We start from the raw sequence: 14,145 nt of genomic DNA on the forward strand, positions 1-14,145 counted from the left end.
TTCGAAGTTTGAATATCTTTGGGAAGCAGTTACGGAGGGAACATAAACTCTTGCAAAATCGTTTTATTTTTTGGGTGGGTCACACATTCTGACAGCCGTCAGAAATGGTGACTTATGATGTAATGGCTCTATGATGACTCTAAATCTGAAAAAATGGCTCCAGATTAGTGTTAAATTGATTAAATAACTACCCCAAACCATCTTTCGACGTATTAATACATTTGGGAATTAGTTACGGTGGGAACACACATTCTTACAAAATCGTTTTAATTTTTGGGTGGGTCACACATTCTGACAGCCGTCAGAAATGGTGACCTATGTGGTAATGGCTCTATGATGACTCTAAATCGTAAAACATTTCTCCAGATGAGTGTTAAATTGTTGAAATAACTACCCCCTACCATCTTTCGAAGTTTGAATATCTTTGGGAAGCAGTTACGGGAAAATAAACATTCTTAAAAAATATTTTTATTTTTTCGGTGGGTCACACATTCTGACGGCCGTCAGAAATGGTGACCTATTTGATAATGGTGCTAATGTAACCGGTGTGTTGAAACTCACTCCTCAAGTATGTAATAGCTCACCCGTGTCAGCGGGTGACTAGGTTTTTCGTTGGCTTAGTAGTTAGTGGTGGAGCTTGGGAAGTCAGAGGTGATGAGTTCGACTCCCGGTGGGAGCGGACGGTTGCCTGCATACCTATGACGGAACTTGTAAAACCACTTCAATTACGCTATGATGACTCTAAATCGGAAAACATGGCTCCAGATGAGTGTTAAATTCTTGAAAAAACTACCCCATACCATCTTTCGAAGTTTGAATATCTTTGGGAAGCAGTTACGGAGGGAACACACATTCTTACAAAATCGATTAATTTTTTTGGTGGGTCACACATTCTGACAGCCGTCAGAAATGGTGACCTATGTTGTAATGGCTCTATGATGATTTTAAATCGGAAAACATGTCTCCAGATGAGTGTTAAAGTGTTGAAATAACAACCCCAAACCATGTTTCGAAGTATTAATACATTTGGGAATTAGTTACGGTGGGAACACACATTCTTACAAAATCGTTTTAATTTTTGGTGGGTCACACATTCTGACGGCCGTCAGAAATGGTGACCTATGTTGTGATGGCTCTATGATGACTCTAAATCGTAAAACATTTCTCCAGATGAGTGTTAAATTGTTGAAATAACTACCCCATACCATCTTTCGAAGTTTGAATATCTTTGGGAAGCAGTTACGGAGGGAACACACATTCTTCCAAAATCGATTTATTTTTTTGATGGGTCACACATTCTGACAGCCGTCAGAAATGGTGACCTATGTTGTAATGGCTCTCTGATGACTCTAAATCGGAAAAAAATGGCTCCAGATTAGTGTTAAATTGATTAAATAACTACCCCAAACCATCTTTCGAAGTATTAATACATTTTGGAATTTGTTACGGTGGGAACACACATTCTAACAAAATCGTTTTAATTTTTGGTGGGTCACACATTCTGACGGCCGTCAGAAATGGTGACCTATGTGGTAATGGCTCTATGATGACTCTAAATCGTAAAAAATGGCTCCAGATTAGTGTTGAATTGATTAAATAACCACCCCAAACCATCTTTCGAAGTATTAATACATTTGGGAATTAGTTACGGTGGGAACACACATTCTTACAAAATCGTTTTAATTTTTGGGTGGGTCACACATTCTGACAGCCGTCAGAAATGGTGACCTATGTGGTAATGGCTCTATGATGACTCTAAATCGTAAAACATTTCTCCAGATGAGTGTTAAATTGTTGAAATAACTACCCCATACCATCTTTCGAAGTTTGAATATCTTTGGGAAGCAGTTACGGAGGGAACACACATTCATACAAAATCGATTAATTTTTTTGGTGGGTCACACATTCTGACAGCCGTCAGAGATGGTGACCTATGTTGTAATGGCTCTATGATGACTCTAAATCGGAAAAAAATGGCTCCAGATTAGTGTTAAATTGATTAAATAACTACCCCAAACCATGTTTCGAAGTATTAATACATTTGGGAATTAGTTACGGTGGGAACACACATTCTTACAAAATCGTTTTAATTTTTGGTGGGTCACACATTCTGACGGCCGTCAGAAATGGTGACCTATGTTGTGATGGCTCTATGATGACTCTAAATCGTAAAACATTTCTCCAGATGAGTGTTAAATTGTTGAAATAACTACCCCCTACCATCTTTCGAAGTTTGAATATCTTTGGGAAGCAGTTACGGGAAAATAAACATTCTTAAAAAATATTTTTATTATTTCGGTGGGTCACACATTCTGACGGCCGTCAGAAATGGTGACCTATGTGGTAATGGCTCTCTGATGACTCTAAATCGGAAAAAAATGGCTCCAGATTAGTGTTAAATTGATTAAATAACTACCCCAAACCATCTTTCGAAGTATTAATACATTTGGGAATTAGTTACGGTGGGAACACACATTCTTACAAAATCGTTTTAATTTTTGGTGGGTCACACATTCTGACGGCCGTCAGAAATGGTGACCTATGTTGTGATGGCTCTATGATGACTCTAAATCGTAAAAGATTTCTCCAGATGAGTGTTAAATTGTTGAAATAACTACCCCCTACCATCTTTCGAAGTTTGAAAATCTTTGGGAAGCAGTTACGGGAAAATAAACATTCTTAAAAAATATTTTTATTTTTTCGGTGGGTCACACATTCTGACGGCCGTCAGAAATGGTGACCTATTTGATAATGGTGCTAATGTAGCCGGTGTGTTGAAACTCACTCCTCAAGTATGTAATAGGTCACCCGCGTCAGCGTATGACTAAGTTTTCGTTGGCTTAGTAGTTAGTGGTGGCGCTTGGGAAGTCAGAGGTGATGAGTTCGACTCCCGGTGGGAGCGGACGGTTGCCTGCACACCACTGACGGAGCTTTTAAAACACTTCAATTACGCAATGATGACTCTAAATCGGAAAACATGGCTCCAGATGAGTGTTAAATTCTTGAAAAACTACCCCATACCATCTTTCGAAGTTTGAATATCTTTGGGAAGCAGTTACGGAGGGAACATAAACTCTTGCAAAATCGTTTTATTTTTTTGGTGGGTCACACATTCTGACGGCCGTCAGAAATGGTGACCTATGTGGTAATGGCTCTATGATGACTCTAAATCGTAAAACATTTCTCCAGATGAGTGTTAAATTGTTGAAATAACTACCCCATACCATCTTTCGAAGTTTGAATATCTTTGGGAAGCAGTTACGGAGGGAACACACATTCTTACAAAATCGATTAATTTTTTTGGTGGGTCACACATTCTGACAGCCGTCAGAAATGGTGACCTATGTTGTAATGGCTCTATGATGATTTTAAATCGGAAAACATGTCTCCAGATGAGTGTTAAAGTGTTGAAATAACAACCCCAAACCATGTTTCGAAGTATTAATACATTTGGGAATTAGTTACGGTGGGAACACACATTCTTACAAAATCGTTTTAATTTTTGGTGGGTCACACATTCTGACGGCCGTCAGAAATGGTGACCTATGTTGTGATGGCTCTATGATGACTCTAAATCGTAAAACATTTCTCCAGATGAGTGTTAAATTGTTGAAATAACTACCCCATACCATCTTTCGAAGTTTGAATATCTTTGGGAAGCAGTTACGGAGGGAACACACATTCTTACAAAATCGATTTATTTTTTTGATGGGTCACACATTCTGACAGCCGTCAGAAATGGTGACCTATGTTGTAATGGCTCTCTGATGACCCTAAATCGGAAAAAAATGGCTCCAGATTAGTGTTAAATTGATTAAATAACTACCCCAAACCATCTTTCGAAGTATTAATACATTTTGGAATTTGTTACGGTGGGAACACACATTCTAACAAAATCGTTTTAATTTTTGGTGGGTCACACATTCTGACGGCCGTCAGAAATGGTGACCTATGTGGTAATGGCTCTCTGATGACTCTAAATCGTAAAAAATGGCTCCAGATTAGTGTTGAATTGATTAAATAACCACCCCAAACCATCTTTCGAAGTATTAATACATTTGGGAATTAGTTACGGTGGGAACACACATTCTTACAAAATCGTTTTAATTTTTGGGTGGGTCACACATTCTGACAGCCGTCAGAAATGGTGACCTATGTGGTAATGGCTCTATGATGACTCTAAATCGCAAAACATTTCTCCAGATGAGTGTTAAATTGTTGAAATAACTACCCCATACCATCTTTCGAAGTTTGAATATCTTTGGGAAGCAGTTACGGAGGGAACACACATTCATACAAAATCGATTAATTTTTTTGGTGGGTCACACATTCTGACAGCCGTCAGAGATGGTGACCTATGTTGTAATGGCTCTATGATGACTCTAAATCGGAAAAAAATGGCTCCAGATTAGTGTTAAATTGATTAAATAACTACCCCAAACCATCTTTCGAAGTATTAATACATTTTGGAATTAGTTACGGTGGGAACACACATTCTTACAAAATCGTTTTAATTTTTGGTGGGTCACACATTCTGATGGCCGTCAGAAATGGTGACCTATGTGGTAATGGCTCTATGATGACTCTAAATCGTAAAACATTTCTCCAGATGAGTGTTAAATTGTTGAAATAACTACCCCCTACCATCTTTCGAAGTTTGAATATCTTTGGGAAGCAGTTACGGGAAAATAAACATTCTTAAAAAATTGTTTCATTCTTTCGGTGGGTCACACATTCTGACGGCCGTCAGAAATGGTGACCTATGTGGTAATGGCTCTCTGATGACTCTAAATCGTAAAACATTTCTCCAGATTAGTGTTAAATTCTTGAAAAAACTACTACTACTTTTTTTGGGGGGGGGTCACACATTCTGATGGCCGTCAGAAATGGTGACCTCTGTGGTAATGGTGCTATGATTAGGGTTACGATTTAATCAATTCACAAATTTCGCGCCAATGTTTCCGTTTTATACTACTATAAAACGGAAACATTGGCGCGAAATTTGTGAATTGATTAAATAACTACCCCAAACCATCTTTCGAAATTGTAATACCTTTGGAAAGCAGTTACAGTGGGAACACACATTCTTGTTTTTGTGTGTGACACATTCTGACGGCCGTCAGAGTGTGAGACCCACAAAACAAAAGTTATTTGGGGAATGTTTGTCCCCAACGTAACTGCTTCCCAAAGGTATTAAAACTTCGAAAGATGGTTTGGGGTAATTATTTAATCGATTCACACTAATCTGGAGCCATTTTGTCTGATTTAGAGTAATCAGAGCCACTACCACAGAGGTCACCATTTCTGACGGCCGTCAGAATATGTGACCCACAAAAAAAAAGTTATTTTAAGAATGTGTGTTTCCTACTTTAAATGCTTCCCAAAGGTATTACAACTTCTAACGACGGTTTGGGGTAGTCATTTCATCCCTTCACACTAATCTGGAGCCATGTTTTCTGATTTCGAGTCGTCACAGAGCCAATACCACAGAGGTCACCATTTCTGACAGCAGTCGAATGTGGGACCCCACCGTAGCTGCTTTCCAAAGGTTGTTCATTTTTACCAAAAGGACACAGAAAATAACACACATGATGGCAGGACAGACCCTTTGTATATTAGGGGATGGGGTACACATTATATCAGGTAAAAAAACGGCCTGATATAACGTGTATTCCCTCTGTAACTTTTGCAACCAAAAGAAAAGAGAAAATAACACACACGATGGGAGGACAGATTTTTTGTATGTTAGGAAAGGGGGTACTAATTATATCAGCTAAAAAAACGTTGCAACTGTGCAACACCGGAACGTTAGGTAAATCGTGTCATCAAACACGGACATGTTTTTACAGCGTACTCAAAGAAAAAGCAGGCGGCATTTATCAAATATGTTCTGTTGCTACTTGGCACAGGTAAACATTTGTTACCATGATCATTAACATTACCTTAAAAGGTTCGATAGCAAGCGAACTAGCTAATACAGCTTAGTAAGGTAACATAAGCCATTCAGACAAGAGCATGCTACAGGTTGGTGGCTAGCTAACCATCCATACTATTAAATGTTTACAGTCAATCTCGCTTTATATTAATGTATTGTCAATTTTATTGAAGTTTACGATGTACCAGCCAGTGTCATAAGATATTAAGGTTTGACTAACTGTCTAGCTGTCATGTTTAGGTTATGATGTCTTGCACTAGTTTATGTAAACGTGTTCTGCTACCATCCTTGAAATCATGTTGCTAGGTGCCTTCCACTTTTAAGAAAACACAGTTTGAAACATAAGGCGACATTTTTTGTCCCCAGCAGGTATATGGCCACATGAATGATGCAGGCCCTCACCCCAGACACTAACGTTCGCCTAGCAGTGGGCCACAGTGTCAGAACTCTCACCACCTCCAGGAACAGGGAAGAGGTGCTAACTGCTCTCCAGACACTCAACAGTTATCTGAATAAGGAGCCAAAAACTACAACTACCACAGTTCAACGAGATGAGTTCAGTCGAGCCCACTACACACGGACCCTGCAGTTTTTCATTAGCAGCATCAGTGCTGATTGGGTCCAGTTTCTCACAGATGCTCAGCGCACTGAATTATGGGATGGCTTGTTTCTCAAAGGTCCTGCCGAGCAGGCTCTGATGGTACTGATGGATGGCATAGGCTCCCTGAGGTGATAGCTGTTCCAACATGGTCTATTAGGTTAAATGTGCATGCAGTGCTATACATTTTGCAGATTTTCTTCGTTTTTTTTCTTGTGTGTGAGCGTGTGTGACTGCAGATCAAGAGGTCACGGGTTCAAGTTCCCCATGTACTGTACATCGCTTTACACGAATCATCTTCTAAATGAATACATTATTATTTTTACCCCCAGCAACCCTAGTGCTGGTCTGGATCGATTGGTCAGCATCCTTGTGGAGTTCCTACAGAGCGGTCGTCTGATGGACTTGTTGTGGTCGTACTGCCAAGGAGCAGGACCCTCCGACTCTCCCCAGCTCAGAGAGACCTTGCTGGGCCGCCTGGTGGCTCTGCCTGACTTCACTGCCAACCGCCTACACCCAAACAACCAGCCCCTCTTCCTGCCTCAGCAGTATTACCCTCTACTGGCCAGAGAGATGCTTGCAGCGCTGGAGAAGACCTGCAAGGCACTCCGAGGTACGGGTCATGTCCATTTTATACTAGAACCTCTTTAAAATGGGAGTTGACGTACAAGTTACCAATATTTTATTTTGTTGTGTTTCCTCAAGGGTAACAATTACGTTTGGGTCATTTCATTTACGTTTCTTTTCAGATGGAAAAGACTGCTCTCTGACATTTTTGTCTCAGACTTTGGGGAAGGCGTGCGTTCAGGGACACAGTGGTAAGTTACATTTACTTTCATGTATTCAATGTTTCCAAACATCAAAAGTTTCCAAAGGTAGACAAATATTTACTTAATTTTTAAGAATATATTTTTCTATTAAGAATATTAATAGAAAGAATACGTTTCTAAATACAATTTTAGAAGAAGGGAAAAAAAAATGAGTGTTCTCTTTTTGCAGAGTTGGTGTTCAGGGATCTTGCCCCTCGCCTCTCCTCCTACACTCGCTCAGACATGGTGTGGCAGAGGGTGTGCTGGAAACTCCTGGAGAATGTTCCGGAACGCTGGCTTGAGGCCGTGCTCACTGGGCTAATACCAGCTGTGGACGGGTATAGATGCCTAACTTACTGTATATCCAGTTGTGTGTGTCTGCCTTTCTATGCTTAGTGTAAAATAATCCCAAACTGGTCTCTTCTACAGGCCAGATGCTTTGGGTCGGATCATGGGAAACCTGGTTCTGAAGAATAAAAAAGCCCAGTTTGTTGTCACTCATAAACTGTTACTGCTTCAGTACAGGCATGAGGTGAGAGAGGTTGGCTGGTACCATAGAGTCACTAGTGACAGTACAGTAACAGGCAATTTAAGAAAACATGAAAATGCATGACAAAAACAAAGACGTTAGGATACTGTGACTGACATCTTTTTCACCCTTCTAGACTCGTGTTTTGAGGATTCTTCTGGGTTATCTTGCACAGGACAGAGAGAGAAGGCCACTACTTACCCAGGTGTGTTTCTGGAACATTTACAGTAGTATGTAAAACAAGAGAGGGTACCATTTCAGGGTTGAGGTGTGCTTGCATCAGTTGCAGCAAGAACCCTGGCCTGTGGCATTTTTTTTTTCACAGTTTCAGCTTCCAGAAGCTAACGAGCGACTGAACTGATTACTGTAGGTAAACGCGCGCAGGTTTGTGACTGTGGCTAGCTAGTTAGCTAGCTCTACAGTTACTAGCTACCGCTACAAGCAACGCTTTCGGGATCAAGACAAACATATTGACACCGACATTGTCTATTTAATGAAAAATGTGATGAGTAGTTCAAAAGAGTGGTGGAGAGGAATACAAAATAATAAATACATATATATATATGAGAGAGAATAATAGGTTGTGCCCTTGCTAAAGAGGCTAGCACACCCAATAACGATGATAACAAATGACACATTTGCAGTGTATTACCTGCAGTATTTGTTGTTGTTGACTGACTGTGTGTGTGTGCTCAGGTCCTGCGATCGCTGTGCCAGACCTGGGCCAACCCCAGTGCGGTGAAACACACCTCCCTGGAGCAGCAGATGTACGTGAGCAGAGCCCTACTGCTCTGTGTGTGCCTGCTGAACGACACAGAGCTGCAGGAGCTACGTCCAGGTAACTCAACACTACTGTCCCCGCCAGTCAAATCAGTACAGGATGAACACTGACTATCAGAGCTGCAAACCAATGTTTTTATTGATTAATTCTCTCTGAAAGTGTGGCTTGTTGTATGAAAACATGCTGAACCTCATTGAAGGTAGCTCTAAACTGTCTTCCCTCCTTAACATAATTGAGTTATGTCCCTCCTCTCCCTTTTATCAGCATAATGATACACATTTGTTATTGTGACCCCTCTCCTGCCAGAGCTGCTGCAGTGCATGCTGGGAGGCATGCAGAGCCACCTGGACTGCAGTGTGGTGGGCGTGAGGCGCATGGGCATGGTGGTGGGAGAGTGTCTGAGCTCACGGATGGATTTAGGCGCTACCAAGCTCAAGTTTGAGGTACCAATGACCAATGCCAATGACCCTGTTCAATAGCCATACAGATGATTGATTATAGGCTGTCTAAAACCCACATTCGGGTAAAACCTTTCTGTTAAGTGCTGTGACTGGGAACACTTGGATTTGTCTTGCTCTGTGTCCTGGGTGTCATTGTCTCTGCATTTACATTTAGTCGTTTAGCAGACGCTCTTATCCATAGCGACTTACAGTAAGTACAGGGACATTCCCCCAAGGCAAGTAGGGTGAAGTTCCTTGCCCAAGGACACAATGTCATTGGCACGGCCGGGAATCGAACTGGCAACCTTCAGATTCCTAGCCCGATTCCCTAACCGCTCAGCCACCTGACTCCCTTTGCTCCACCTTTGCTCCTCCTCCCAGTATGAGCAGAATGACGACACCTTGGAGCTGCTCTCTCTCATGACTCCTCCTCCTGATGAACACCAGGAGCCAGCTCCCCACAGGTCAGCCACCAGCAGCCCTTCTCCACAGGGCCACGCCCGGGCGGCTCACACCCACCTACATAGCCGTTCTCTCTGGTGTCTGGAGAGCTAGCCTTATTCGATTTTCTCACCGTTTGCCACACTTCTTCTCATCACGTTGGCAGGATGAGCCCTGACAGAGAGGTCAAAGGGCAAACCTCACCCCTTCAGGAGGCCCCGCCCACGGCTACCCAGCAACACAGAGCAGGACCAGACTCAGATCTGGATAGGTAAGAATGAGCACTGTGTACCACACACTGTATATGCATGGAAAACTATATGCTACTAATGTGTGTGTGTGTGTGTGTGTGTGGACCAGCGATGATGAGCTCACCCCCTACGACATGTCAGCTGACCAGGAGATGAGCAAGACTGCCCCACCGCGCTACCTCAGAGACTGCCTAGAGGGTAGGTCCTAATCATCACTTGCTTCGGCAACTGTTTTGGTCTGCACCCATTTATCCATCAGTCCGTCTATCCATCCACCTGCACATCCGTCCATCTATTGATTCATCCGCCCTCCTCCCTGTCAAGCCTTCTTGACATCTGAGGAACCTGAGCGTGTGGAGCTCTGTCTGAGAGCTGTGGAGGGCCTGGTTAGGAACAACCCTTCTACAGCCCAGGAGGTAACACTCTCTCACACACACATACACACCCCATGGTGTGTGGGGCTAGTGTGTAACCTGGTTGTGTGTGTGTCCAGGTCGGCGTGCAGCTCACCAAGGTGCTGCTCCACATGGAGGACCGCTACAACACGGCCGGCTTCTGGGGCCTCAGGCAGGCCGCCATGGTCGCCCTCGTCGTCACCGACTGTGTCCCCGTAAGAGGCCTCACCTCCGACTGTGCTGTGTTTGTTTAAATCAAGTCAACGTGAAATCAAAATAGTTGTTATTGGCCCATGGCCTTACTGTAACTGAATTTTAAGATTTCCTATACTTTTGACATTTTCTTTATTTAGCTTTAGTCGCCAAATTGACACACAAACCGTAACTCTCAATCCCCTAGGTGACAGAGTACCTGACTACTGAGTTCTTCTCCATGAACTACAGTATCCGACAACGCCTGGATATCTTAGAGGTGAGGGAAACGAATGCTTCTCCACATCTTCAGTAGTCACAAAACACACTCAGGTGACATCCTTTGTTTACGGTGTGTTTGAACTATTAGATACCTGTCTCTTTTGTATGTCAGGTCCTGGCAATGTCAGCCCAAGAGCTCTCTCAACCAATCACAGCTAAAGATGGCCTGTCCAAGGGAGTTTCTCCTATTACCATGGGTATGATCCCTTACCCCGGCAACGACCCTGTTAACTGGCGACAGGTGGTAGAGAGGCGAATCCAAAGTAAGACGACGCGTATCAGCAAGGTCGGTCGCATCACAACCTTTTGGTTTCGTTTGTTTCAAACGACAGTTTGACGGCCAGTCATTCGGGGAGTGCAAACTCAATCCACAGCTCATGTCGGGACCTATTTGACGGTGGATGACTCTGTTGTTGTGATGCCTACAGGGAGTGACTCGCCCTCCAGCCAAGGCCTCCCCAAATCGCTACGCCCCTGTGGCTGGGCACTTCTTCTTTCCTTTGCTCAGGAACTATGACAGGTGAGTGTGCGTCCCTCTTCCTCTCGTGTGTGTGTGTGCAGGGCTTATGGTAGGTTGTCTCTGTATTGGGGAAACTACAGCCTGTTATGCAGGTTGTATGTCGTAACAGAAGTACCATCAGTGTCTCCTCACTGTAAAGCCACACTCCACCTCGTTCCCTAGACCTCAGGTGACCTTTGACCTCATGGGGGGGGACCACCTGGTTCTGGGAAGGCTGATTCAAACCCTGGGCCTCCTGATGCACTTAGCTGTCAACGCTCCCGTAAGTTTAAATACAGGGCCCTGTCTGTAATCTGGTGTCACCTTGTGAAATGCTTAGTGGCTAGTGAATGTGCTTGACTGAAGTGTCCGTGACTGGCTGCAGGTGGCCACTCAGATGGGCCGCGCTCTTTTGGACTTTGCTTGGGCTGTGCGTTACCATGTCGACCAGTAAGTACCTGTAAAGCAACAGTACATAGAGCTTAGTTTTTTCTGTTGTCATGAAATGTATTTTATGAAGCACCGCTATCCTTTAATATCCTGCTACCCCCAAATATAATACAGAAAGCGGTCGGATAACAAGATGTTTTAGATACGGCGACAGGAAATTTTCTTATCTCTGTCATTAGTCTGAACCTGTATCAGCCACAACGGTGATGACAAACGATCTCTGTTTCCAAAACAGGATGGTGCGGCGAGGCGTGCTCTTTGCCGTCTGCTCTGTGTTCCTGAGCATGCCCAGTCAGAGCCTGCTGGAGGAGCTCAGTGATCAGCTGTTGGAGACCAGGGCGTGGCTAGCAGGTGGGTGGACCTCAACCTTAATGAATCGATTCATGTGTTCGTTTAGCACTTTTATCCGATGCGGCCGGACGGAGGGAGATGTGGACCTGCAACCTCTAGATCTGCAGCCATTAACAACTGAGCTATTACTGTCCCTCATTTATTGTCCTCAGAAAACCATCTGGCATGCCGTTGTATAAAAATATATGTTAATAGCATCAGATTACGGGAGTCCCTTGTAGTAGACAGAAATACATTAGGATCACGTCAGGGTTTTGAAGTTGGTGTATTGGCATATAAGACGGTTTCACTGGTTTTTCTTTACCCCTGGAAACTATGGATTTGGTCACATTATAGACAGCTGCATTCCACGGGTGTTCCAGTTCTGTTATTGTTATTATAAAGGATCTTATACAGGAATAACTACGTAGGCCTTGTTCTGGTGTTGCAGCTGCATCGTGTGCGTCAGTCAGAGATATCTATTTCACCCCAATACACACACACACACACACACACAAACAGCTGGTAGGAACATTTCTGGGAAATGGTGGAGATCCAGGATGTCCGTCACAGTACAAGCTGGGATGTGATCTGCGCAACACTATCAATCAACCCACAAAGGGCCCAACTGGTTTACAAATGTCAAACTGTCAAAATCATGAATCAGAATATTGTTACAGCAGCACACATGACCTGTGTAGCCTTTCAGAGTGAATGCTCTGGCTAGCGCCAATACTAGCAGTACTGACCCTGCTTTCGTGTTGTTGGCAGATGTGGCAGAGAGCGACCCTGACGCGGACTGCAGGAGTCTGGCTGTACAGAGCCTGGTGCTGCTTGAGAAGAGCCTGAAGGCCGGTCTGGAGAACCCTGCCCTGGGCTCACAATCATGACCACCACACAGGTACACCGATGGGGCCAGAGTCTTCCTGAGTCGGTGACTAAGGCCAGTGTTCAGTTTGCTGGTTCTGAGTGCTGGGCCTCGGAACACAGGCTGGTACGGAGGGAGGCAGAGAGCAGATGAGGACCACCGGACACGGGCAGGCAGAAGGGGTGAGAGGATGTGGAGGACCCTGGACATGTGTGGAAGTGCCCCTTGTACTGGTCTGCAGGTGCGAGCCCTACTACTGCATGTCCTGGGACACATGCCCAGGCGGAAGACGGACACACACGCACTCTAATTTGATTCCTTTACCAGAAGAAGCCTTTAAAAGGCAGTAAAGAGGATGTCATCTGACCGAAATAAAAGGATTTAAATGTACCTAAGGAGGATGTCTTTTTGTTTTTTCTTCTCTTTCCTGTGTGGGAAGCTTACTGTACCACTGGCTGTTTGTTTACACAAGGATGTCCTGTAATTGGACTGACACACACACAATGAAAATACTATGCATCCTTCCCTTGGTGAAATACCTCATTGATGTATTTATGTGCTGTGATTTGTATACATAAATAGTCCTATTTCCCAGCATCGGGCAAGAAAGGGTAGAATGAGGTCGGAACTTTTAAATATGGCATACTTGCTAATAATAAAATAACTGTCATCATCATCATCAGGTTCCTGGAGAAGCTCTACCCAGCCTCTGAGGAGCTGGGAGAAGATCTGGTGACCAGGTTCCTCTCTCTGGATGGTCAGCTTTGCACATTAGTCTACTCTAGAACATTTAGGCCAGATCAGAATCAGAATGGGATTTAATTGCCATGAAATTTTGCACAGACAAGGAATTTGCTTTGGCAAGAAATATGCATACAATAAACATATAGGAATCTGAAATTTAAATATGTGGTCTAACTACACTAAGGATACATAAACTAGCAGTACTAAGTGGAATACAATTAAAATAAAATATACAATAGAATAAAAGTTGCCATTAAATAAAATATAAGTTGCCAATTTACAATATAAAATACAAATATTACAGGAATTGTAATGTAGTGCAAAATGCAAATTGTTTTAAGACATGAAGTCATTAAAGTCAGTGTGAACTCTTGGCCTTGTTGAGGAGGCCAACAACGGAAGGGAAGACACTGTTTTTGTGGCGTGAGGTTTTGGTCCTGATGGACCGCAGCCTTCTACCGGAGGAGAGTGACTGAAACAGGGAGTGTCCAGGGTGGGAGGAGTCGCCACAATATTCTTCGCTCGCCTCATGGTCCTCGAGGTGTGCAGGTCCTCGAGGGAAGGCAAATTGCAGCAAATCACCTTCTCCGCAGTGCGGATG

The 14,145-nt window shown here is 43.5% G+C and overlaps 1 protein-coding gene across 7 annotated transcripts; it reads left to right on the top strand.

Annotated features, from left to right (window-relative positions):
• The first annotated feature begins 5,778 nt into the window (after positions 1 to 5,778).
• On the top strand, positions 5,779 to 13,190 carry telo2 (TEL2, telomere maintenance 2, homolog (S. cerevisiae)). 7 transcript variants are annotated; one of them, XM_084670960.1, is made up of 21 exons: positions 5,779 to 5,909; positions 6,302 to 6,664; positions 6,866 to 7,146; positions 7,283 to 7,351; positions 7,533 to 7,680; positions 7,772 to 7,874; positions 8,008 to 8,076; positions 8,568 to 8,709; positions 8,959 to 9,095; positions 9,474 to 9,556; positions 9,700 to 9,804; positions 9,894 to 9,982; positions 10,109 to 10,200; positions 10,278 to 10,394; positions 10,580 to 10,651; positions 10,766 to 10,939; positions 11,082 to 11,173; positions 11,336 to 11,435; positions 11,538 to 11,602; positions 11,838 to 11,953; positions 12,704 to 13,190. In XM_084670960.1, the coding sequence occupies exons 2-21, from the start codon at positions 6,321 to 6,323 to the stop codon at positions 12,820 to 12,822; spliced, it is 2,517 nt and encodes an 838-aa protein (XP_084527086.1). In that variant the 5' UTR covers positions 5,779 to 5,909; positions 6,302 to 6,320; the 3' UTR covers positions 12,823 to 13,190. The 7 variants fall into 7 exon arrangements, with proteins under 7 accessions (XP_084527086.1, XP_084527088.1, XP_084527085.1 ...); XM_084670962.1 differs by having other exon boundaries at positions 5,839 to 5,909; positions 6,305 to 6,664; XM_084670959.1 differs by having other exon boundaries at positions 5,888 to 6,024.
• The last annotated feature ends 955 nt before the right edge of the window (positions 13,191 to 14,145 follow it).

Source organism: Hypomesus nipponensis, chromosome 13 (genome assembly GCF_054491055.1).
Source record: "Hypomesus nipponensis isolate SF chromosome 13, ASM5449105v1, whole genome shotgun sequence".
Classification (NCBI taxonomy): domain Eukaryota; kingdom Metazoa; phylum Chordata; class Actinopteri; order Osmeriformes; family Osmeridae; genus Hypomesus; species Hypomesus nipponensis.

Excerpts from the sequence above, each read along its gene's own strand:
- telo2 (XM_084670960.1), top strand. The coding sequence starts at position 6,321 with ATGATGCAGGCCCTCACCCCAGACACTAACGTTCGCCTAGCAGTGGGC. Across the intron at positions 8,710-8,958 it reads GCTGCAGGAGCTACGTCCAG|AGCTGCTGCAGTGCATGCTG; the intron begins GTAACTCAACAC and ends CTCTCCTGCCAG. Across the intron at positions 9,096-9,473 it reads CTACCAAGCTCAAGTTTGAG|TATGAGCAGAATGACGACAC; the intron begins GTACCAATGACC and ends TCCTCCTCCCAG.